This window comes from Euprymna scolopes, chromosome 28 (genome assembly GCF_053919585.1).
Source record: "Euprymna scolopes isolate OS-2025 chromosome 28, ASM5391958v1, whole genome shotgun sequence".
Lineage (NCBI taxonomy): Eukaryota > Metazoa > Mollusca > Cephalopoda > Sepiida > Sepiolidae > Euprymna > Euprymna scolopes.
This window is the reverse complement of record NC_136509.1, coordinates 52,126,752-52,154,717: the sequence shown is the minus strand read 5'-3', so window position 1 is coordinate 52,154,717 and position 27,966 is coordinate 52,126,752. Positions and strand designations below refer to the sequence as shown.

The window sequence follows — 27,966 nt, the reverse complement described above, 5'->3', positions numbered from 1 at the left end:
TGTATACTAGCCTGACTGACCAGTGTTGGTCAGGTGTGTCATGGTCTGCGTAAGGAGGTTGGTTGAGCAACAAAAGACCCCCCCCCCCCCAAAAAAAAAAAATTAGGAGTAGTAGACAGGCTCAAACCCCTAATGCGCAAGAGGAAACAGGTGAAAAAAGCAAACGGTCTTATTGATGCACTCATTGTGACATCACGGGTATTTGAAATGTTTTATGCAATGTCGTTCACGCGAGGCTTGAATGACTTGCAAAAATGTTGACAGTAAAAATTGACCCCTCCTTGCAGATAAGTCCAGTTGACAGTGTAAGAATTAATCGTTTTGGACAATTTTTCAATGTCATCAGAGACCTCGGTCTTTGAAATGATACCAATTTTGTCAAGTACCGCTGCATTTGTCGGAAGTTTTTGCGACACACACACACACACTTTGCCTTTTCTATATTAAATTTGAGTTTTGACCACTTTTTCAAATCTCTGTGAATTGTAAAACAAACCCAAAATTTTGTTTGGGAAACTTAAATTCTGTCTGGAGGAGGCCTTGAAAAGTCTTTGAAAATGGACATTGAAAACTTGTACTGAAACTGCAAATCTTGGAAAAATAAAAATGTTTGTAAAACAAAAACCTCTTTCATGGCCATTTTGGAGATTTCTCCAAGCTAGAACTATATTTATATTCCAGAGCTTTACATTGAGTTATTTTTCCGAATGGTGACTGGAAATAATAAAATGCTTGTCTTTTTTGGCAATTTCTTTTTTCACACCAACGATCTTCTAAAGCTCATTACAAAGTGAAAAATGCTGCCTTAATCTTTTAATAAAACGAGCAAAGTCAAATTATTTAAACAAAAGTTTAAGAGAACAATGTACCTTTTTGTTTTTTTTTCTTTTTTTTTAATGAAGACTTTAAAAAACATCTGAAGAAATTTGCATGTTTATACCTTAGTCTCAACATAAAATTTGCATATTTAGAATTACTTAAAACAAAAATACAGAAAAAATCTTAATGTATATACTCGTCATGAACTGATGATTTCATATTCTAAAAATCATGTGGTTTTCATTAATAACTTTTCTATTTGATTAGTAGATGAAGATATTTAGTTGTTAAAGGTCAATTAAAGATAAATTTGTCTGTGGAACCCTGTATTCATCCAGAGTTAGCATATTGAAACGGCCATGGTGAATTTTTTAATCTCTTTTTTCCTAAGTTCTTTTGAAGTAGTGTCGAGCAGCATTATTTTAGGATTCCTTTAAACTTAATATTAACCCATTAGGTTTAAATATACATAAAACTGTATCCGGTAATGTTCAGATGTTCTGTAGTTTTGGAGGATGAGCAACTTTTAAGTTACCTGTAGTTGCTTTAAACTCTGTCCTGACTTTGGATGATAGCATAAATAAATAGTTGAGTCTGTGAGGATAAACAAGTCTGTCAGCCACCAAATAGCATCTGTAAACTGTCGTTATGTGGCATTTAGTAATCTGCAAAGGGTAGCAGTACTTGAAATACCTTGTGAGCAATATCATAGAAATGTGAAAAGAAATTAAATCCTACCAACTTAAACATTCTCTTGCTTTTGTGCTGATCACTGTTTTTGTCCTGAGCACCAGTAAAAAGTTAGGAAATCTGAATATCAAACCCGTGCATCTAACTAGATTGAATATATATATATATATATATAGGTGACCGAAAATAAATGGGCTCCAGCTCTAATTAGGCCCCGTTTCTTAGTGTTTTGTCCAAATGAAATGAAAATTTGGTCATAACTAGTTTATTATATTCAAAACATCACATCAAAACATTAGGGTCTTTGACCTTTTTTTTCTCTGTTCTACAGTATATGTTCTAGATGGCCTCCATTTAGCTTTTTTGGGGGGAGGGGTCACCCTGTGTGTGTGTATGTATATATATATATATATATATATGTCATAAAATATGCTTAAATATGATATTTTGATTAATGCAGATTCAGTATTTATTATATTGAGCTCAATATATTGTAATGATTTAAAGTTTAAAAAAAAAAAAAAAAAAATGGCTCGTGCGCCACCACCGAGAATCAAAATCAAAACATTTAGCTTATGATTTACTTTTCCCTTTGATGCTAATACCTGAGCTATGAAGACATGTTTCCTGCAAAGCTAAAAATTAAAACATGAACCAATAGCTATTACGTTATGCATGCATATTTGTAATCTGGTTGTTCACCTGGGAAATTCCATTTTTTTTTTTAATTTTCAGACTTTTGCATGATTTTCCCCAGCTAAAACCAAAATAGTTTCACATGGGTTCAAATACCTTACATATTAAGTTTCATGTCTGTAGACCAAAAACTGACAGTTTGGTAGGCAAAATTTTTAAACAAATATATACGCATGCGTAAATGTGTGTGTGTGTGTATATATATATATATATATATATTAGAAAGAGGTTTGTGTATTTTTACGCAAATATTATATAAGTATGAATCATGTAGAATATCTGCATGAAAATAATTACACGTAATAGTTAACTAAAGATGATCATCCCATGAGAAAATCAAAAAACTAATAGGAAATTAATTAAAATGAATGTTAAAAAGAATATGCCAATTAGCTAGATCTTTTGCAGATGAATGAAATTCCACAAGCCATATATAACAAAGTTGTATTTTCTTTTCTAAAATAGAAAAAGGGCTTTTTAATATGAATATCAATACACAAAATAAAAACAAAAAACAAATTAATAGGTGTGTGTGTATAATCTCAAAGATATGGTGAAAAAAAAAAAAAAAAACTTAAATGGAGGAAAATAAAATTTGGCAAGATCATCCAAAAGGCAGAACAAAGTGGAAAAGTAGGATTGTGTGTGTTTTTTATTTAAAAAAAAAAAAATGCTTGTCATTCCAACGGACTGCGGATGATGAAATTTTACAAATTTGCATAATTGAAAGAAGTTTGAGTCATTTTCTTAAAGATGACTCACCCAAACAGCACGACAAATTTGATTAACTTTTATCTTTTTCTATAAAATAACTCTTAACGTCTTTACACTTGAGTAGACTTATTTTATTCATGCTTTGATGCACAGTTTTTTCAACCAGTTTTATCTCACGGTACATTTGAATCAAGAATTTGTGGCACTTTTTTAATTATAAATTCTTTAATTAGTAAAAAAAAAAAAAAAAAAAGAAAAAAAGTAAAATCTAATTTATTTAAACTATATAATCTGCCCAGTGTTCTCTGGGAGCTTTATTTTCATATTCTATTTATAACCAACAGAATACTTGTCCTAGGGTGGGTTTTCTGCTAGTTAATAAATAGCTTCACTGATCAGAAGTTTTACATCACTTTCATGTCCCCCTTTACTGAAATTAAAATGAAGATATGTTGCAATTCAGAATTCAACCTAATAATAAAAAAAACAGAAAAATCTTTCTACATACCCATCACTGAGCAAAAATGCTGTATTTCAAACATCACAAAATTCAGGGTTTTTTTAATTTTTTTTTTTTTTTTTTTTTTTTTTTTTAAAGAAAATCAAACTTTGAGAAAGTGAAAAGTGATCCATCATATTTAATAAAGGAAGCTAACTCAATTCGAGCTACTGAGATGCAAAATCAGACAAGTAATGACTACGACAACTTATCAATTGCAAAAAATCATTTAAAAAAATTTCTGTACAAAAATAAAATTAATCAATTTTATTTTTTTTTATTTTTTTTTAATCTTAAATTTTCGTTCCATGATGAGAACATCATAAATATATGTATATATATTTTTTTATTTTTGATAATTAGGTTGAATTCTGAATGTGCACTCCTTTTATTTATAATCCTTATTCCAATTTTTTCTAAAATAATGTCTAAAATGTTTAAGCTTAAAACCTCTTAAGCTGAAATTCTGGGAATTTTGCATGATTGGTGTATAATAATTATGGATCAAATTTAATGCCAATTAGAAATCTTTGAATTTTCAAATGCAGGCTTGGTTTAACCACTCACATCTCAGTTTAACAATATTTTAAAGGAACTAAATTTTGAATGTTAAGATTGGATATGCATAATTAAAATCTCATAAAATAAAAATATATCTGAAATTTTACAAAGTGTTTCCTTCCTTCCTTCTTGCATAAAACTAAAAATAACCCACATTATTCACTCTGTAGACCTAGCAATTTTGTTCCAAAATTCATAATTGGTTTTTGAGTTTACCTCGCATCATTTACATGTACAAAGATACTATGAGCCACAGGCACCAAATCAGCAAGCAGATCAATAAAGTGCTGATTATGACAGATGTAGGAAAGGGGAAACTTGCCAAGTACTTATTTGTCTGATGAGAAGTGGGTGAATAGAATAATACTAAGATATTCATTCTCTTTGCTGTTGTAAACATTTTTATTTCATCCCATTTCAGTATGTTTTTTTATTTTAAAGTTTTAAATACTTAATGCTATTGCATTTCTGATTTCAATAAATGATCTGTTATGTAGTCCTCAGAAACCAACAAAAAGTGTTCACACAATTTCATTAATGTAGTAAGATTCCTGTGAAAATTCCATGATCGTGTTAGTTTTTATTTTTAATTATTTAAACATCCAAATATTAGGAAATGTATGAATTTTCAATTTTCTAGTAAAAATATTATTGAATTCAACCATTCATGTTATCAAAAAATATTAACTGCAGTTTAAAAATTTTTTACTAAAAATGTTTTCCATATTTTAAGAATTCTAGATAATTTTCTTAGTTAAAACTGATCTAATGAAATTAAAGGAAATAAAATCGGTTGTCATCTGCTTGTTTATATACATGGAAAACTAATAATACTGAGTTTTGGTGAATTGCATCCCTTTCGTATATATAAAAAAAAATCTTTTTTTAAATCTGACCTGAAGAATAGTCATTTTTTTTTTTTTATCACACGCATATATATATATATATATATACACACACACACACACACACACGGGCATGGCTCTGAGGCTGGAGAGTTGTAGGTTTTGGTTTCGATTCTAGCTGATAGCACCCAAATCATATTTTTAGTTTTGATCTCGCTACTATATAGGTTTAATATAAGAATTGTCTATAATAATAAATACAAATTAAATCAAATGAATTAAAATATCATTTAAATGTATTTATGACCGGGCAACGCCGGGCGGCTTGCTAGTGTGTGTGTATTTGTGTGTGTATGTGTGTATATATATATATATATATATATATATATATATATATATATATATATATATATATATATATATATACCCACACTAGCAGGCCGCCTGGCATTGCCCGGTCGTAAAATATGCTTAAATATGATGTCTTGATTAATTCAGGTTTTGTATTTATTATATTCGACCAAATATATAACAATGATTTAAAAAGTTAAAATAAAAAATTAAAAAATTACTTACCACCGAGAATTGAAACCAAAATGTTTAGCTTACGATTTACTTTCTCCTTTGATTTTAATGCTTAAGCTATGAAGACATTTTTGCTGCAAGGCTAGAAATTAAAACATGGACCAATAGCTATTACGTTATGCATGCATATTTGTAGCGCCGTCGTTCCACCGTCACTTGGCAAGTTCCTTTTTTTTTTTTTTTTTTCACACTTTTGCACTGATTTTCACCAGCTAAAAGTCAAATATAAAGTTTTGCATATATTAAGTTTCATGTCTGTAGACCAAAAACAGTTTGGTAGGCAAAATTTTTTAAACAAATATATATATATATATATATATATAAGAGGTTTGTGCTTACTATAACATTTTTATGCAAATATTACGCAAGTATAAATCGTCAAATATTTGCATGAATATAATTACACGTAATAGTTAACTAAAGATGATCATCCCATAAGAAAACCAGAAAAAAAAAAAAACTAATAGGAACTTAATTAAAATGAATGTTTAAAAGAATATGCAAATTAGCTAGATCTTTTGCAATTCCACAAGCCATATATAACAAAGTTGTATTTTTTCTTTTCTAAGTAGATAGAAAAAATGTTTTTTAATATGAATAATACACACACACAAAAAATTTATAGGAGTATAGATATACATACACATAATTTATATATTTGGGTAGTAGTTTTCCTTCACATGTTTTAAATAACACTGACAATTCCTGCTTGTTTCTTTTCTGATCCAGTCTTTCCAGTTGCTATGTTAAAGTGTGAACTCCCCATATCTGCAATGTTTTTGACTTGTGACTCTTCGTTAGACATATGATGAATTATAGAATTAAAATTGAGACAGTCTTAATCCACTGTCTCAAAAGCATTTAAATAACTTTCCTCCTTATCCACTTCCTCAATAAATTAACCAGTTTTAATTTTGTAATTTCATGTACCTTTTCTCTCCTTACCAAACGCCTTCTTTGATTCAGTCACCTCCATCGATGACATCCATTAAGTCATAACAAAACCTTGTGAGTCAAAAACATTTCAGATATGAATTCCTGTTCACACTTGATCAGAATACGTTAAATCAAGAGTGGATCAGAAAAGCAACAGAAATTGTCATTGTTGTTTAATTAAACATGATCAAGGTTGTGCCATTCATCCTTGGCCCGTTGGACCAGCTCTTTCATCTAAGTTCATGTGCCGAACACTGACTGAGCAGGCATGGCAATTCAATGATGCTTCCATTATGAATGCAAGCCATTCATGATGCCAGTGATATAACTCTATAAAGGTGAGAGCCTAGAATCAGTTCAGTATCATGCTTCGTTGCCCATAGCCAAGTTTTGAGTTGACACGTTTCTTCCAGCCTGATGGTGGTGCTTGATCGATGACTTCATGGGTGAAGTCATCTGGGTGCCATCGAAAGGCATGGCTGAACCAAGAAAGGCATCTGGTACATTAAATTACAAAATTAAAGCTGGTAAGGATACTTTTGGGAGGGAGTGAATCGCAATAAGTGCGATTTGTACTGTTAGGGACAAATTGTTGCCAACAAATACAGGATGCAGTGTAGTTTGCGTAGGTTACTTGCTCATACAGTCATAAAATGCAGAAGGAACAGTTAGAATCTGAGAGGTTTGATTGGAATGGTTAAGCAGCAAGGCAAAGTGCTAACTCCCAACATTGGAGATGCTCATCGAGATTTGTGATCGGTTCGTATTGTTGATTGAAAATTACTTTGTTGCAGTCTTTGAATGGTTTTGTGGTAGATTGAAGAATACTGTACAGCTTTCTGGTATCACTTATTGAGGAGGCTTCTTCCATGTTTTGCCAACTTTCTACCAATAGAATTGCAATAAACTCTTGCAGAGCAGGTGGTTTTGCAACGCAGTTGACAGGAGTTATCGAAACTGAAACATTGAGCTTGTTTTGTTTGTGTGACCTGATAGCCAATCTTTAACACATCTTTTGATAGTGCCAAGAGTCTGGCGCGTTACTTCATTGACATAGCTTTTGAAGGATTGCCACAAGTCCTTGATATTTGCATCAGTTGGTTGAAGTGCTTCTAGACCATTAAAATGGTTAGATGGATTCAAAAATTTTGTGTAGTTTCACATTTGAGCTGTGATACATATTTCAGTAGCTGATGGGTCTTATTTGCTTTTAGTTGTAAACGTAGTTTTGCGTAGACCATGACCTGATTGAAGCCATTGCTCTACAATACGCATGATAGTCAAACACGCTAGATGCTCAGAGAGACTTGATAAGGATGCGGTCAATTTGGTCTGAATGGCACCATAATTTGAGTACTGAGTCACAAGGTGGCATTTGTGATGCTGAAAATGGGTGCTTGAGATCAAAAGCTAATGCTAGATGTTGCTGCAAAACGAATGAAATGTTCCGTTTGAACAGCAATCCCCGATGGCAAACTGGCTGATGATGTACTTCATGTTAGTGTTCCCAACACCTGCAGGCCTTGAAATCACCTGCAACTCTTGGAGTTTTATCCATAACAGTCTGGAGACTGTCATAGAAGGCATCTTTAATGTCATCGATGGCATTGAGAATGGGGACGTGGATGGTAGATATGTTAAACAGTGTGCCATGTAAATGTATTTGGGAGAGATTGAATCCTACGCAAGGAGCACAGCATTCACTTTATCGCTCAAAACAAGTGCAACGTCATGACATCTCGAGTTGTCAGTAGTACCGCTGTGGTAGATATGATACAGCACATTTGCTTGGTACACTTTAATGGATCTGTTGCCTGTTTTTAAGAGTCTGACTTCTGAAAGGCAAGTGACGTTGATCTTGTATTGATTGAGGGCAAGAGCTATGAGTGTTTGTGTTTCTTCAGACTTCATCATTCGAAAATTCCAGCATTCAAAGTTATGGAGTTGGCATCAATGAAATAGTTCAGTATGCTAATTTGATACATGCAGCACTGGGACCACGAACATGTTGGTGGATGTCATGTTTACGATGTGCGGTGAACTTATTGGAGTGAATTACAAGGGAGTTTAGAATTCACAAGTTGTCTCCAAACCCGTATGTATATCTCTGTGCAGGGAGGTTTGGTTTTTCTGTTAGATTATGGTGTCAGATATTTTTCTATCTCATCAGCAAAACGCCAAACGTTCAAGGTGGATGACATTGGCAACGTCGTTGTCGTCCTCCTCTCTGATGATGCTAACTCAAACGCACATCGGCCATTAACATTATAGCCAGTAGAGGGAGAGATAGAAGGCTTTTTTTTTTTTTTTCAACTCGTGTTCACAAAAATTCTTCATGTACGCTCAAATATCTATTGGGTTGGCAACTAAGTTCTTGCCATTTTTAAAATATATTGTGTTCTGAAAATTTATTTGTTTTATTTTTCGAGTCAAAATCAAATGATTTCTACCAAAAAGGTATTGAGAACTTTGTTGAATGTTGGGAAAAAGTTGTGAACACAAATGGAGAATACATCATTGATTAAATAGTAGTTAATTCTCATTTTATTTTTAAAAATGTAGATTTAAAAAAACAGCAAGAACTTAGTTGCTAACCTAATATTAAAATGTCTATAAAATGTGTATTTAATATTTGCTCCCCCACCCACCCACAACAGTAGTGACTTGGTGGGGAGAATAGTCTCAATTAGTCATGAACACAAAGCGATAATTTTTTTACAAATATACAGAAATTAACCTCTAATAAAATATTAAACAACTTTAGTGTCGTCTCTAACCATTTGTGTGTGTGTGTGTGTTATACTACTATATAGATTGTTGAGTATAAATTAAATTTCTTCCGGTTAATATAATTTAACACGAGTAATCTCAATACCATATTACCTGACCTAATAACCCGGTGCACATATAACTTATGAATATACACTTTTCATCTATTATGTACTGTACATATCTTGCACTGTTCGGCTGTTTTTACTTTTAGTTATTTTTTTTTATTTTTAATGGTGTTTGCTTTTTTATTTTAAGATCAATAACATTTAGTTATGTTATTGTTTGGTTATTAAATTATTAATTGAAATGAATTCTAGTGAAGCTATAATTGTTATAGTAATTTTGTATCTCTGTAACATTATTGGAAATTGGATCATTTCAAATAACTTTGCAAACTTTGAATTCTTTATTACATAAAGATTTGCAAAGAATTTTAAAGCCCGTTTAAGTGCTTTTAAATTTTGATGGGTAATTTTTTATTTATTTTTTTTTAAGATTAAAATGGTTGAATTATGAATACACCAAAACTCATTCTGGATGATTTAATTTTATAATTTGTTTAGACTATTTATGGTTTCATTTTATTTTATGCTATTAGATTTTTAATTTAAATTGATGAATAGCAAGTCATAGTGAGGCAGAATACGTACACACATGCACGCACAAGAACAGATCATACAATTTTGTTAATGTGAAAATTGATGACATTCTACTGAGAGTAAAATTAAAAATAATACTCGTATCACTTAAAATCTACACATGATATTCTACACCTATATTCCCATTGTCACTTCTGGTTTAGTATTAGATTAGGTAAGTGTTTAAGAGAGATGGTGAAAGTGTAAGTTATTCATAACATAATTAAATCCTTTTAATAAGAGAAAAATTTAGGTTGCTTCCTTGACTGTACTGACATGCAGAAGTTAAAGTGTAATCTTGCTGCTCAACTCCCTAAATAGTATCCTTGCAACTTATGTCCTTGATAGTAGCTCTCTACATCAAAGTGGCATAATGTCTTGTTTGGGGGGTGAAAAAAAAAAAAAAAAAAAGAACCCCCGACCTTATTGTATATCTTGTCGAACTTTGCAATCTGTACAGAATTTTGAATAGAACCCTTTATTTAATCTATAGGGGTAATATGTTCTTGTTCTGTCAGCCGTGATGGAGTAGCAATCTTAAATAATTCACAATTGTATTAGTATTATCTGCACTGGGGATGTAATCTTCAACCTCCAGAAATGCATTGCTTAAAACTGTATTTTACTTGGTACTTGATCCACCATGGATGATACAAATACAATTGCAACTTAAGACTTCTACTCAATCATGACTGGCGAGATGAGAGCATGTGAATTAAATAAAGGGTTCCATGAGAAATTGTGTAGATTCCAAAGTTCATGTCAAATCCAGTTTATTTATAGATTAATGTTTTGTAAGCATATATATGATAAATAAATACTCTGTTGATGATGGATTGTATCGGTTAGACTATTGCCATTCTTGATCAGAACTAATCCATGAGTAAAATCAACTAAGAGATCACGCCACATTCCTCAAATTGGTATCTTACTACCAGATGTAGTTGATAATTGTATCCAGAACTGGGTTGCAGTAGCCAGTTTGAATAGTTAGTAGATTTAAGAAGTCTGGTAAGTAGAATAATAAAAGGGATTTTCTGGCAACCTGTGACAGGGTGGGGCATCTGCTCAAAGCAATTTCTCTGAACCTCAATTGTTATGAGCGAAAAAAAAGTGTTAGTAATGCTATCAGTATCTCTCCCAATGTTTGTGAGTGGATCAAAAACCATATGTATTCTTGTTCTCCACTCTGAATGCCATTGCATCTTTATTTTTGAAGTCATTCCCCTCCCTTTTTTGTTTTGATGCCTTTCGTAACAAAAGACACATAAATCTGTCCTGTCAGTCTAACATTGGTTTGTGAGAAAATATATTTCGGTTTAATTTTAATATTAAATCTTGAATACTATTTTTTAATCAGAAATAGAGGGTGGAAAAGCATAAGACCTGATATTGCTATCTAAATCACTGAGTACTAATTTTGACAAGCCATTTTTCAGCTGTATTCCAGTTAAAAAAAATAAAAATAAGTTTTAACAATTTGTCAACATAATTGTTTTATGTAAACTATTTTTGCTGCACTTGAAAAAAAAAAAACTTTCAAAAGAAAGTTTTTTTTCAATCTGGTGTTTAAAGCCATGAACATTTGATGATCAGCACCAAGCAACTATCAACAATACAAACTTTGTGGGTGCTTATTTTGTAGTTTTTAACTTTCAACTGAAAATACGTACACATAGACGACTGCCCTTTATATCTCTATCATATAGAAAGAACTTTGTGTGTGTGACTTCGTTTCCTATGAACTCAAAAACGGCTGGGTCTATTTTTATGAAATTTCACATAAAGGTAATTTATATGCCTAGCAGTGTTAGATAGATTTTGTATTAGAATGTCTTCGATAATCGAAATAATCTGATGAAAGAAGGAACAGACGATTTTTGATCAAAGTTAACATCTTACACAGCCTAACATCACAAGTGCATTTGAGAAGTTTTATTACCACACAAGCTGAAAGGTCCAACATATAAAATCAACAGTAGGTTCTTTGATATAACAGGGGTGTGTTCAACATGAATGTTTCTATTTAAAGCACAATTGCACAATGATACTCGACTTTTGCATTTTAAACTTTAATGTAAGCTATTATATATAAAAAATGATTTTATAAAAACAGGTTCTCTACAGTACAATGTAGACTACAATGTATTATGAACTTAGTCACTGCGAAAGGCATGTGAAGCTTCCTTCAGGTGCACCAGGATGGGTCCCCAATTACAGCAAGCAATCAATCGTCAATCGATTTGGTTGAAAAATGGGTGATTACAATTCCGATGACAATAAAAATATGAAATATTTGTTGATCATCATTCAATCTCGAGCAACATCAAGTCTCTCTGCTAAGGAATATATATAAAAATTGTATGTATTTATGTAAGATTTGAAAATTATAGAAATATTGGGAGTTCGACTTAGAATTCACAGAAATTATCATTGATTACTGGTTATTTGACCAAAATTTGCTTCCATTAATGTCACTTTACTTGCTCAACAATACTACCAAGTGCATTCTTGAGCCTTACCTGAAAAATTGAATATGCACATATGTGAACGCAAAAAAAAAAAAGGGAGGTGGTATAGTTTTATGGATGAAGTGCAAAATGATATAGTTCCTTATAAGTCTTCTCGTAACTGTTTCTTTGTTGCTTAAGAATATCTAGTGTATATGCATGTTGTACCCCTATCCGAGGACAAAATTAATACTATTCCTTGGGGCAAAAAAGGTGTAATCTTGTTTACAAAAACTTAGTTGCTGGTGCTTAGTTGTCATTTGGCAAATATACACACACAGCAACATAAATATACTTTGCCAGCACAAATTATACGCCTATTATTATTATTATTATTATTATTATTATTATTATTATTATATTAAAGTTGAGTGAATAAAGATTTGTTTCCCCAAAAGTTTTAACAATAATACTTGCTTAAGTAAATTTCTATGAATCGTCATCGTTCGTTTTTTAAATAGTTTGATTCTGTTAAATCAAAATACATTCTAACGTAATTTAGTTCTGGGGTTGAATTTTAAAAATCATTTGTTCTAATTAAGTGCCCCAGTTTTTAATAATTTTCTGTCTATTGCTTTATCTCTCTCTGTTTAAGTTAAAAATAAAAATATAAAACTCCAGATATGAATACTGCATTATTTACATCAACAAAAACAAATATAAAGTAGTAATACTATTTAATCTATAGAAAAGGGATAAAAGCAGAAAGACTTTTTTCTGAATTAATAAAAAATCTGATTTTTGCAAATATTTTGCTGTTCAACCAATCAAAACAGAACTGTGTAACATGTTGGGTGATATATAGTTCCGTACATCAAATGGCTTCATTCTTTGTCTAGAGCGATTTCCATAAAAAAATACATTTAAAAAGCATATTTTTTTTTTTTTTTTTTTAGAAACATTGGAACAAGACTCATTTTCTCTGTACAGTAGAACTTCAGGATATGGTCGTCCTAGGATACTTTCTTTTTTTTTTTTTTTTTTTTTTTCCTTTCAGGTTACAATGTCGAAAATAATGTTTTTCTGACCCTAGTTAGGGTATTAGCCCCACCTTACGGTGTTATTTATAATGTTATTTGATTATATACATGTGTATTATATACTGTACTGCATTTTGTTACTAATTAATGCTGTATCTTGAGGTTCTACTGTATTTACCAACAATACTAATACTTCTGTCAGGTGCTATTGCTTCACTGTACAGTATTACCTGCTTTAGTATTATACGCAAATAGAGAGCTATACATATAAGTATTAAAATGGACACCATGCATATTAGATAAAGACTTGTTTTATATAAATGTGATGATTGGAATTTAAAACATGTGACAATCCATTTTAAGCATAACTTAGGACACTTTTGTTTTGACATTTTTTTTTTTTTCTTTTTTTTTTTTTTTGAGCATTTCTCGTTTTAAGTTATTTTAATTTTGAAGGGAATTATAAAAACATGTTTTTGAAACTGCCTATTAAATTACTGGCTTACAATTTTGTAATATTAAAAAAAAAAATAGGAACATAACATTTTTAGTTTCCGTTTCTTTTTTTATGGAAAAAAAAATGTCAAGTTTTTATGTTAATAAGTAGATTTTACCCAGAAAAACTGACTAGCAAACCAACCGGCGGAGTCTGAGCTTTTGAAAGTCATTGCTAAAGTGGTAATGGGAGGTACAAGAATCAAAGCATAAATTGAACTTTTATGTGTGATAAAATCCTAAATTTTGCTTAAATGTAATATGCTAGATGTGGTTAATGGCATTATCCAGGTGCAAGAAAAATGTTCAAACTATGTATCACATGGCTAAAATATTAAAATGAATAGATTTTGACACTATTGTTTCTTCAGAAAACATTTTTGTCACCTTATTTACTTTTTTTTTTTTTTTTTTTTTTTTACACAGTGGTCACCACTTATCAAGGCCCGGAAGCCACTCAGGGATAAGGGTTATTGCAAGTACATTATGTTAGTGTGGAGATTTGATGAAGTGTTTACTTAAGGGGGCGGTTCATTAGGAATTTGTTAACGTTGGACTTGAAGACATCCAAGTTGTAGTCAGGTGGGAAGCAGGCAGACCGGAACAGTTCCACAGGCATGCAGTTCTAAGAAAGAAGCTTTGTTCATGGAGTCCACGTTTTAATTTAAGCACAGATAAAGAGTGGGGGAAATTTTTCACAGTGGATTCGGCTAGACTGGTGTTTTTTGTGAAAGATTGGCGAGGGGGGGGGGGCAGACGAGCACCTGCCATGGAAATAACGATAAAACAAGGAAAGGCTCGCAACGTCCCTTCTGTGGGAGAGAGGTTGCAAGGTAGAGAAAAGGGCATCCCCCACTGAGCCACGAAGTCTATTTTGTACTCTGTCAAGGCAGGATAGGCTGTTTTTAGCAGCTCCTGCCCAGATATGGCAGCAGTATTCCATCCTTGGACGTACTTGGCTTTTATATAGATAGAGAATTGCATCAGTAGTGAGATATCTTCTGGAGCGGTAGAAGGATCCCACCATCCTTCCAGCGACCTTGGCAACAGACTTGATGTACGTGTTCCATTTCAGATCAGGAGTAAAGGTCAAACCCAGAAGCTTGTTAAAATATGGGGCCTCTCCCAGACGAGAGCCATCCATCCCAATTGATGCCAGATGAGGATCAGAGCGTTGATGATGTAAGGATAGGAGTTTGGTTTTAGATGCATTAAAGGTAATCAGCCACGTCTTCCCCCACTGAACAACGCGCTCGAGATCAGAGGAGAGAGAATCAGAACTTTGTCATTTACAGTCATTTACTCAGGCCCCATCTCCAGTTTTAATTTGGTTTTTGGTGATTCCAAACAAATAAATGTAAATACCATAAGATTCCTTGTAAAATTTTACTCTAGAAAAATATTTGATGTATGTAAACTTGTTTTCAATTGAATCAGTGGACACGCATTGCACTCTTTATTATAGAGTGGTGGATTTGGTAGTTGTTAAATTCACATATATTAAAAAAAAAAATTTTTTTTTAAATCCTTATGGTGACACTGAATGAAAATGTCATATTCAAAAAAATCATAAATTGATCAGGTTAAATCAGATTTTATGAGTAAACAAAAAGGGACAGTTCTGCGTTACCATTTTGAAGAAATAAAGGCAGATAACTACACAATTCTAACTTGAGATGAGCCTTGTAATGCCTACAATTTTCCATTAATTGTGCAAAACAATTTTCTTTAACAATAAAACTGATCAATTTACATGATTTTTGGAATGTAACCTTTTCGTTTCATCATGGGTATGTATATCAAAGACTTAAAATTTCTTTTTCTGTTTTTTAATATAGGGGAAGTCTGGACAAACACCCAGGATTTTTTCATGAAATATAGGTTTACTAGTTTCTTGCAATATTTGTTTATTTGATCGCCCAATGCAATCCATATTTTAAAAAAGGTTTATTTTGCTTGAAATATTAACAGCTTCTACAAATATTGATGTTTCTCATTACCTTTCCAGAAATTTTTCATATTTAAAACTGAAATTATTTGACTAAATTTTTATTTCATTGTGTAATCTTATTATAAATATTTCTTTATAGACATATTCGGGACTCTTCTGTGTAGTTGTGAATCCTTACAAGAAATTACCTATATACCAAGATAAAGTAATTGAACTGTACCGAGGAAAGAAACGTCATGAAGTACCACCTCATGTATTTGCCATCACAGATACAGCATATCGAAGTATGCTTCAAGGTAAGTCTTTTTTTTTTTTTTTTTTTTTTTTTTTTTTTTTTATATATATATATATAAAAAAATTTAAGGTCTCGTTTCAACAATCTTAAACCTGAGAGATTGTGTAAATTCCACGGATATGTTTTAAATGTTTTTTATTTTCGTATAATTGTTCTCATCTTTAATTATAATTCAAACTCAACACTGTAATATTACATTTTTTAGTGTGTAATATATATATATATATATATGAGAGAAATAGGAAAAAATTGGAAAATAAAATTTCATGAATTATATTAATTCATCTTTTATAATTTGATTTTTTGATTGATCAATAAATATTGTAATTTATTCAATTTTATTTTTCATTATCAATTTTTCCTATTTAATTGCTCAATCTAGTATATTGAACTTTTTATCTTGATAGCTTCGAATTTAATATATATATATAATCTCCTCTCAAATTGCTCCCCTCTCTCCAATTAATACATATTATGGCTCTAAGTTGATCATTTTAAGTCGGCTATAGATCTGAATTGTTTGAGTCCCGCACTAGGCTGAAATAAATTTCTTAGATAGGACTAACTTTGTGTTGGATTTTTTTTTTTTTTATTATTACATTTTCACCCCAAACAAGGCACATTGCCACTTTGTTGTAGTGGTTACTATCAGGGACATAGACATCAGGGGTACTGTGTAGGGAGTTGGGCAGCAAGCATCTTGAACTTCTGCATGTCAGTACAGTTGGGGAAGCAGGGACACGAAAGGGAATTCCAAAGTCTAGCTGTCCTGGGGAAGAAACTACTGGAGTATAAGGCTCTCTTACATCTAGGAATCTCTGTGTAGGGGTGGGATTTAACTGTTTATCGGGGATATTTACGTCGAGGGGGAACAAGTGCTTGCAGTTCGTCAGTTCGTCTTATATAATATATTATACACGTGCACACGGAGCCAATTCATGAAACAAAGGAATATTAAAATGTATTCGAATATTTAGTTCTATGGAGTTATGTTTTGGGAAGTAACCAGATCTATCTTGGCGGAAACCTTAAAAGTGGGATATGCTGAACATTCAGGTTACATATAGTTTTTTTGTCTTGTGTTTAGTTTGCAGTTTTTGTGTTGTCTCATTCTTGAGAGGAGGCATCATGTAGGTCTGATGATTTTAAAACTTGCAGTGAAATCAGTTCATAATGACCTTGGCGCATCTACCATATAATTTATGGTTAAACAAGAATCAAATAGCAACTGATCTCACCCCCATCTAGAAAAGAAAAAAGTTAAATATTAAAAGTTTTATTAAGTTAACAAATTTGTAAACAATAGAAGACAAAAATTTATGAAGATCATCCTGGATCACATCAATTAGATTTTCAACATGGCATCGGGATCAATGGAAGAGAAACGAAATCACTGGATAAGGAAAATCTCTAGTGATTGTTTCAGGTACTTGATGTTCATAATCTCAAACTTTTAAATGAACATGAGCATAAATCTTGCATGAAATTTATTCCAGGTCAGAAATTTAATGTTCCAGTAGATGATGTATCTACTACCAAGATGTTGTACAATTAAAAAATTGAAAGGTTCTGCTGGTTCAGTTATTGAAAAGATTCCTTCAATGGTTTGGACATGCCACATGCTGCTCACTTAGAATCTGGGTAAAAGATCTTAACCTACACCATTTTCTTTTTGAGTGGGTGATCAGGTAAAGTTTGATTTCTAGGCCCCAAATTGATGGAATCGGAAGTTGGAAGAAGAAAAAAAAATTGTTTGACGTTGCTATGCAAGAGGTGATAAACCACTCAAGCTGCAATGAGGTAATTTGTGATTCAGTGGTTTTTTATGCAAATTGCGCCAGACAAGGCATGAAGTCACTTGTTGTAAGAAACTAAAATAAAAATACTTCAAGGTCAAGAACTAATCAACAATTAGTATTAGGTGGTCCAGAAAACAGCAATTCTTACTTTTTTGTCAGAACTACTGTTCATGGAATGCAAGGATTAACACAAAATAAAGCAGGCCAAGATACAAGGCAGCCGAAAGTAAAGCCAAATTCCACTTTCTACTCCTTAATTTTAGTCATTAGAAAGTTGTTTGAACTCATCTGGGGATAATAGGCATGTAAAATAGCTTTGGTATATCAGGGGAAGACTGAAAGTAACGATACAAAAAGGTTTTACCTCTAATGTATAACTTCTCTTATTGTATGATATGCATCCTTTTTCCACAATTGAATGCGTTAAGTTCTAGTAAAAGCCACAGATCTCTCTGGGTTAGCACATCTGAGTGACCGAGTTGAAAACCTCAGTTTCTACAATATGGGAGGGATAAGTTATGTCTTTATATACCGACTATCCCCCTGCAGAGAGTAAAAGCCTCTCAAAGGGGCCACCTGTTGGCCGTGGGTGGCGACCCGTAATGACTCTGAAAAGGATCCTGGTGACTGAGCAACTGATATCTAGGGAAATTAAAGATATCAGTTGCAACGCTCCACTTTGGCCTCGTACAAGGCTAGACGGGCGGTCGAAGGGGCCCTATCCACTCAATCGGCTAGTTACGTGAAGCCATAACGCATCTACTTTTCTATCAATTTCCTCTAAACCGTAACAAATACAGTTCTACCCTGTACCCCTATAAACTATATACATATTTTCCCCTCTTTTCCATGTGTTAGAAGGCGGTGGCTAGGGTCAAATGTGTCAAATGATTAGTCATGACATGGCTGTATAATGCCGGAAGTTACCACAAATGACTTGGATTGTGTAACTAAAGGAATATGGGTGCTCATGGCTCCCATTTGGGGCATGTATACTGTTTATGTAGCCCTGGCATGACAAGGCGAATGGGTTTCCCCCTTAACATGCACCAATATTGGACTCAGAGGTGGATGGGGAGCATAAACAATAAATTTAAAATATATATATGGCCAAGTATAAAAACTCCAAGCGCCAACACGTCAACTCTGATAGTTCAGATAATGAACTACATTAAACCTCCTCAAAACTTATTGGATTCGAATCCACCGAAGAAACCAAAATAACTGACTTATCACCGTTTATTACACATAAAATTATATCCACATATATTACCCAAAAAATGTAAAAACTTTAAAAAATAAAACCCTACTGGTGGAAGTGGAAAGAGAAAAACATGCCACTTTTCTCCTAGGAATGAAAACTTTCCACAGCATAAATATCAAAACTTATCCGCACAAGAATCTGAATACATCCAAAGGTGTAAAATCGAAAGACCTATCAATGTGCACTACTGAAGAGATAACAAAAGAACTTAAAAACCAAGGAGTAGTAAATGTTAAAAGAATTACAATAAAAAAAGAGAATCAGACAAACATTTACATTATGCAGTTTGATAAACCCACTATCCCAAAAGAAATCAAAATTGGGTTCAACGTTGAAAAAGTCGAACCCTTTATACCAAACCCACTTTGGTGCTTTAAATACCAGAAGTTTGAACACCATGAGGATGCATGTAGGGGACGAGCAGTGTGCGGCAGATGTGGGCAGAGAGATCCAGACAACACTGTCAGTGACTGTAATCTTGATTGCAAATGTGCAAATTGTGGAGAAAACCATCCTGCTTATGCTAGAGTATGCAGAATCTGGAAGAAAAAAAAGGAAGTAGTGTCAATAAAACATACCAAAAACATCTCCTTCCTCGAAGCCAGGAAAATAGTAGATGGATACACGAAGAAAAAGACATACTCTCAAGTCACCTCAAGTTGTATATCATCCAACATCACTAATCAAGACTCCAAATACGAAATACTAATAAACAAATTGTTACAATTGGGACCAAACGACTGGCTCAAATTTATAAATGAAATCAAACCAAAACATATCAAAAATTAATCGTCCCATTTAATCATCAACTAATATTACCAATAAAACTGATTCTCAACCAAAATCAGAACATCCAAGAAAACAAAGTCGATCAAAAGAAAGACCACAAAAATCACCAGCAAGTCGTGCAGATGCTGAAAAAGACGAAACTAAGGAAAAACAAAATCAGTTAAAAGAAAGACCACACAGGTCACTAATACGTCTTCCCCATGGTGAAAAAAAACACTTGAAAAACAAACAAAAAATACATCTGCCAAAAAACAAAATAATATAAAGAAATTACCACAAACAGAAGCCACTACTACTACAAATAGATTTACGGAATTAGGAGACATAGAAACTGAAGTTACTTGTCAAACCAACAAAAATCCTCATGAATTACAAGAAAATCCAATGGAATTGCCATGGATTGAAGGCAAATTACAATGAAATTTTATTGTTGCAAACCAAATTTAATCCTTTGGTTATTTATCTCCAAGAAACCTTCCTTAAGAATGAGGACAATTTGAATATAAAACACTATCAACATTCATAATACAGGACTTGATAATACTGTAATCCTTTTCACCCTCCCATTGCAAAACCTAATCATATTTTGCAAGGCAGAGAACAAAAATGACAAAATCCACTATAAAACAACCAAATCAAAAGCTACGAACTAACGATTGAAAATACAAGGAGCTTGAAGAATAAAAATCTCATATAAAATAACTGGATACAACATTGAATACTATTCCCAAAATAACTGGATTCGGCATTAAATAATCCACAAAGGGTTGATATGCCGTTAAAAAAAAAAAAAAAAAAAAGTCTTTTCAATATTTCCATTTAAATCATGAAGGAATGAAAGGTGTAATTGTAATTGCTTGAATTGTACCAATCCAGGCATTGTCAAAATAGCTGAAAAATAGAAACTGCAATATGGATAAAGATAATTTTTATAAAAAACACTGATATGGAAATGATTTTAATTTGAGACATGCATCCAGAATGGGTTGAGTTAGCTCCTTCTATAGAACACAGTGTCCTGAATGAATGCATACATGGTTTGCAGCTGCCAAGATGGCAGTCAATCCCAGAACCAGCGTTGAATCTCGTTGACATGTGGACCACAGATAGGTTCAATGTCTGCTTTGATGGCGAATCTTCATCAATCCTGGAATGCTTCATGGATGAACTCTCCTAGGTTGTGGCACACAATGTGGCCAAACCAGCAAAGTTTCCTCAAGAGTTGAAATGGATAATTCTGCATTGCATCCCAATTTTGGGTATTGAGGACGAAATGAACTTTAGTCTTTTGAGATCTGCAATCTAGATCTAGTATTGATATGTGATGTTTTCATTGTTTTGATTAGTATTACTTATTCACCTCATAAAAACTTTGAGAATAAAATATTTAATTTGGAAACTGATTATAACCAGACTTATTCTTTGGAATTTGGCAGCCCAGCCTTATTACTTATTGTTTGATGCTCAAGTGATTGGGAGTGTCTGATTTTAGGGTCACACCACAAAAACTGTTGTCTACTACAAAGAAAAGGATGCCTTTTCTGTTTGTGAAAAAATAATGAACAGATGCCCTGCCTGTGATATGACTGGTTAAATCTGCAGGAGCAAAAAGAAATTTTCTATTTAAAAAAAATTAAGATGAAAAATTCCATTTTTCTGTCTTGTTTAGTGTTTCAGTTTAGATGTTTCATAAACGATTTCCAATTCATCTATCTGTTGCCATTTCATTTATGCAGCCCCCCCCCCAAGATCAGGTCATCATCAACCGACTCTTTCCATTTTCTAAGCTACCTACGATGTGGATTTAAGCCATTAACATCAATGTGAGATACACTTTGGAGCATTTTGGATGATTGACAATGGCAACGTGGCCATACTAGTTAAGACATTCTCAAACAAAATCATCTTAACATACTACTGCTGTTATATAAATACCACAACTTTCCTTTTAATTTCCTATGATTTTCTTCATGCGCAACTAGTAGTGTTGTTATCAATGAGCAAAGACTAAATATCTTTATTCTTGTAATACAGTGATTTTTTGGATGCTACATGTGGTGGCACGTTTTCGACTAGCAATTTGGTTAGGTCTTTAGTTGAATTGAGTTTGTTGCTTAAAAGATAATTGGGGGGGAAAAAAATAGGTGGTTTCCAGTTAGATTAGGGTAGGCTCATTTTTATTTTTAATTATATTTTAAGGGTTCTGGATTTGTGTCCGGCTAAGTGAAAGTAACTAAACAAAGTGTTTTATTTTGGATTTCTTAGCTATTAGCTATAACTGCATGATTGTTAAATTTTTTAAATATTTTTTTATTTATGCCTCTTTAACAATCTACCTTTATAAACTCTTTTCCATTCAACCTTTACAAAAAAATTGTAAAGAATGTTTACACAAAAGCAATATACAGATCAAATTTCAAATATTTCATCTAATAGTTCTCAAAAAATATATTTAATAACACTTCTGATTTTATCTAATTCCACCTCAAAATTTGTTATTGCTGTTTATAATCAGATCTAGCAACTTATTCCAAAAATAAATTGTTCTGTTAGCAAAAACTTCAATTGTTTAATTTTATATATTGCTAAAATTCTGGATCGTGTCTATTACATCTACTAAAACAGCTAAAATAAATTAGGGAAGACTGACTTCAAAAGGAGTACTTCATTCACCAAAGCCTGTTTAATATAACACCGTCTAAAGATCATTTATGATGCCATAAATGAGGTCACAAAAGGATGTTCAATAAAACAATGCATCAGACCCAACTAGACCCGGAAGATTTAGTTTCTAAAGTTTACCTTGACAATAAACTTCCAGATTAGACTAGAAATCTCCATCCTAGTTAGAAATGACATTATTTTACAATTTTTAATTTTATTATTTCACATTCTTTTTATGAGGTAGACTCATTTAAAATTTTCAATCTCTCCCTGTAACTTTTACTTTTTTTTTTATTTTATTTTTTTTCTATCAGTTTTGCCATTCTCTTTTAAATGTCTTCCATTGTCTATACCGCATTCTAATTTCAATATCTAGTAACTGAAGTACAAATTAGAACACAATATTACTATAAGCACATTGCTATTCTGATTTCCTCCTTCCTCGAAATAAGTTTCTGGTCAAGTTTATATTGAATCTGCCACTCGGTTAATATTTCTAAATGTAATTGGGATTGTTAAATCGAGATGCGATTTATAGAAAATTGTTGAAACAAAGAATGAAGAAATCTGACCATGTTATGGCAAAGTGTGTGTGTGTGTGTGTGTGTGGTGGTGGTGGTGGGGGGCTTAAAATAATAAAAGCTGGCTAGAAGCAATTATAGTAAGATTACGTATCTAAAACAATAAATTTAAGGTCCCTAAAATTAATACTGGAATTGACTGAAGGGATAAAGTGTTCAGAAATAACTCCTTTGAAATGAGTCTTCTTGGGAGTCAATCCTTAGTGCTGATAATACTAAGAATACACTTACCAATCAAAACTCCTATTCAGTCATGGCTGATAGTTATTCCTGTAGATTGAATAAAAGATTCAGTTCAAAATTCCATACAAATTTCAGTTTGACAGGATACACTTAAGATTTGGGGTTACATTGGCAGGAACACAAGAACAGTAGTTCAAATAATATGAAAAATCTGGCATAAAAAATATATGGTCGATTTCACAAATTGACCTTGGATTATGAAACTTTGGACATAGTTTTATCGAATGCAAAGCTTGAATAAGAAACTAAAGGTAGCTAATAGTTTAATTTTAATATGGTATATTGATTAAACTTATTTCCATTGTGTGAGTGTTAACATTGATAATTCTTATTTTAGTTTTATTTATTAAAATAAAAAAAATATAGAATAATGTCAAATTTTTCTTAAATTGTATTCAGAAAATTTTATAAAATTAAATCCACCAGAATGGATTTTGATTTCTTAAACAAGTAACCCATTTTAATGTTTTGTAAATGTGTATATGTGAGCAGGAGAATGAATTACTTCCTGACCCTTTGAAATTTAGAAGCATTTAAACCTTCAAATAAAAAGCAATTTCTGATTTTAATATCTTTAGCAAATCATTATGTATTTAAAAAATTGGAAGTTTTAGAAACTATTTACATCCAATAAATTGATTCAGTTAACAATCTAATGACTAAATTGTATTATAAAGTTTCAATATCAATTTTCAGAAATAAAATAGATAAAATTATTTTAAAGTGTCTCCAGGCGACACTGAGTAGCTATAACTAGTATGGTGCATTGAAATGATAAAAACAATTTTCTAATGTAAAATACTAAATTCATTAGCATTTTGTAAGATTGTGAAAAAATCATTTTAAATTTTAATTAACCTTATAAATCTTGTGTAAATTTGTCCTAATTTAGTGAAAAAAATACCCTGAAATTTGAGGTGATTCTTTGAAAATAAGATGTTTATTCAATTAAAGTCACTGTAACTTCTGTTAGGCAAAAAAAAAAAAAAAAAAAAAAAAACACAATCTTAGTTTTGTACTTTGAAACCAAATATAAACTTTTACTCGGGTTTTTACTGTGGTTTCTGGTTTAGTGTAAAACACTGTCATTTTTGATGAATAGAAAATATTTTTGATTTTGGGAACTTTAAAATAACCTCAAATGGGTTCCAGATGAGCTACAAACTTGTTTTTTTGCCAATTCAGAAATTTAAAGCAGATTATCTTTTTGAGACACATTATGGTAATTAAAACTTTTATTACTATTTCCACATGACTCAAGTTTTTTTTTTTTTATTGGATCGCACTTGAATTTGAACTTTGATTTGTCTTGAACTCGAATTCTGTGAACAGATGTGCATTGAGTTTGGTGTGCATCCACTCTGCTAGTTGCTTTCAAAGATCTGTAGCAATGAACAAGACTAACAAACTTCATCTGAAATTTACATTTTTTATTTAGCCTTAAAAATAAATTGAACAAGATTCCAATTTGTTTTTCTTTTTCAGATCGAGAAGATCAGTCCATTTTGTGCACGTAAGTATTTTCAATTTTATCTTATATTTCGAATCTTATTTAAATTATTCTTGGTTGAATAAGAAAAATCTGCACTTTGTGATCAAATTCCAAAGATTTTACTTCTGTATTAATTCTAAGTTCTTCATAAAGTTTAATTAAAAACTTATTTTAGCTCAGCGTGGAAAAATGAACTTGGATTAGTCTGGTTTTCTTTTGTAAAATATAATGGACACTTCTATACTGCATAATTGGCTATTTTCTTTTATAAAAAGAAAACAATTTTTACTAAACGAAAGATTGCAAAGTTAAGAACTCAAAATCGGAAACATTTAAGTATATCTTATCAAAAAGCAAGAAATTTATACATTAAAACCAAGTGAGGTAATCTATGAAAACGTTTAAATAGTTTGCCTTTATAATTCTTATGGTATACTATTTCAAAATTGGAAACTATGAAATTCTTGCAAATATGCCAAACAACTTATAAATTTACGGGATTTTTTTTCAGATATTTTCTGGCATGTGTGGTCAATTCACGCATTTAACTAATTTACATGAATAAAGTGAAGTCTAACATGTTTATAATCATGTTCACACCAGTTCTTGCTAGATCACCAAAGTTAAGCCAGATTGAGCCTAATCGGTACCAGATGGGTGACCATTTGGAAATACCATATCCCATGGCTGGGATATATGAGTGTGTTACCACTTGTGAATTTGATATTCCCTTAAAAACTTCCTCCTTCAGAGGAAACCAGCTTAACCCACCCAGCGCTAATACTATACTGGATATTACCAGTTCATTGATTTAATATTTAAAATTTGTTTTCTATAATTTTTAGAATTCTACAGAAATTACTAGACTATATTCTAAGCAGAAATATTTTTTAAATGGTTCCAAATTTAAATTCTCTTTTGATTAGATTGCATTAAAATCTAATCTGATGAGTCATTTTAAATTGCATCATTTTTTTTTTTTTTTTTTTTTTTAATTTTATTCAAATTTGAATCCATTAAAAAATTGTTACATTTAAATAGTTAATTGTTGTAAAGAATTAATATTCTGAAGCCTGTTGCAGTTAAAATGCAAGAAATATTTTCAGATTGTTGGAATTTAAGACATCCCAAATGAGAATTCAATTTGAAGTTATTTAGCATTAACATAATACATAACTCAATAGGCCTCAGGCCTACCTAAGCAACTTTTAGTCAATATTTGCCTTTAATCATCAACAGTCGCCTAACAATTCAATTTTGTAGGATAATTTATCTTTAGCTTCTAGATACATATCAATTTTCAATATCCTTTCTTCAATACAGCTAAATCTTGGGGCATTTTTTGGAGGTTTGTAAACCACCAGTAGTCAGAGGTCAGATCTGGAGAATATCGTGAGTGCGGAAGCAATTTGAAGTGCAATGTCTTGAAACTTTATTTTAAATATGTCTAGTCATTCTCATCCAGAAATTAAATAGAATATTTGTGTCAAACAAGTAATTATAATTTTATCATACTTATACTGAACACTAAATGCATCTCAGGATGAAAAATCATTTGCAATTAATTGTTGATTTTCAGATAAAATGGAGACTATGTAATTAAAATTGCATTATGTCTGCTGTAAATTATTTTGAACAAATTTTTCCTAAACAAATTTGTTCATCATCATTAAAACTAACAAAAATATTGAATTCTACCACTATTGCAAAACAATTTATAGTGATTATAATGACCAAATTGATTGGTTACTTTTATTCAAATAGCAATTATTTTCAAGCTTAATTTTTTAATCTCTATATTAATAAAACTAGCTTACCTGGTGTTGCACAAAACCACAACTCCAGTTTAAAAAGCAATTAAGAGAGGTTTATTTATTATTTATTTATTTTTTTTTTTTTTTAGATTACAAATGGTACTAGTTTTCTGAACAAGACTTGCAGCTTCCTAACCAAATAAAAATATAAGTTCAAGAATTATTTAGGTAAAAGTCTCAAGGGTCCACCTTGCTTAGAGAGGTACACATACACACACTGATTCTCAGATATCCAATTCTGCCTCATGCCTGGAGAGTTGGCTCTATTTAGCTTCACTTGCCCATAGGCTGGAATATATGTACTTTTGACCATAAGTCTGACTTTAATCTGTTATCCTGTTCAGCCACCCGGATCACTCATTTCCACTGAAGATAAGTTAGATAGTGCCTACTTAAAAGGGCTTATCTACAGACAATCTAGGACATTACTTTCCTCAAGTAGGTTGCTTTCAGTATGAACCCTAATTTACATTTATTCTCATAGAGAAACCAAATTCTTGGTAGATATTTTCAATTTTTTTTTCTATCCCCCCCCTTAGTTAAACATCTGATCTATAGAAAGTCTGCTATCCACAGGCTCACAAAACATGTAAACCACTAAACCTGCTTCATTTTTATTATAGACTTTTAAAAAAATTGTTTTAGTTGATAATATAAGATGAACTTGAAGATGTCATTTGAGATAGGTTAGTTTGGATGTCAATTTATAAAAGCCATCCAATACATAATGAATGTGCACTTATCAATGTTACATATAGGTAAGAAACACTCAAACTTGTTTGATAGTTTTAATACAATGATTGTGATCAATTCTTGTGTAGATATGTGTTCCTCACTTCTGACATACACATTTTTGTCTTTATTAATCAATTTTATTGAAATAATGTGTAGTGTAAAATAAAACATTGTTAATCCTATTAAAAACATTAATACAAAGTTAATCCATCATAATGCATTCAGATTTGTTTGCAAATCTTTTAACGGTTGAGGGTGCAGATGAATTTATAACTTAATAATTTTTTAATGGAATACGAACAGAATATAATTTCTGGTTTTAAAATTCTTAGCTAATCTTCATTAAGATTAAGTTTTGAACGCTGCTTACATCCAATGATTTTATAAAGAGATTAAAAGATTCTTTCACAAAATGTCTTAATTAATAATTAAATAAACAAACTATACTGCAGTAAATTAAACTTTTCAAAATCCTTTACAGATCTTAAATTGAGAAGTTAAGAGCTGTAGATACCAAATCAGCAATAGAGCTACAGACAAGTGATAATTACACAATGCTGGGTGAAAATTAGTCATACACTTATCTGGTGTGTGAGAAC

The 27,966-nt window shown here is 31.6% G+C and overlaps 1 protein-coding gene across 3 annotated transcripts in view; it reads left to right on the top strand.

Moving 5' to 3' along the window:
* Positions 1 to 27,966, top strand: part of LOC145249619 (uncharacterized) — a 156,806-nt gene that overhangs the window by 29,677 nt on the left and 99,163 nt on the right. For all 3 annotated transcript variants that reach the window (XM_080111346.1, XM_080111348.1, XM_080111347.1), the window contains exons 2-3: positions 15,831 to 15,987; positions 24,812 to 24,839. In XM_080111346.1, coding sequence (XP_079967472.1) covers positions 15,831 to 15,987; positions 24,812 to 24,839 — 185 coding nt within the window. The remainder of the gene's footprint in view (positions 1 to 15,830; positions 15,988 to 24,811; positions 24,840 to 27,966) is intronic.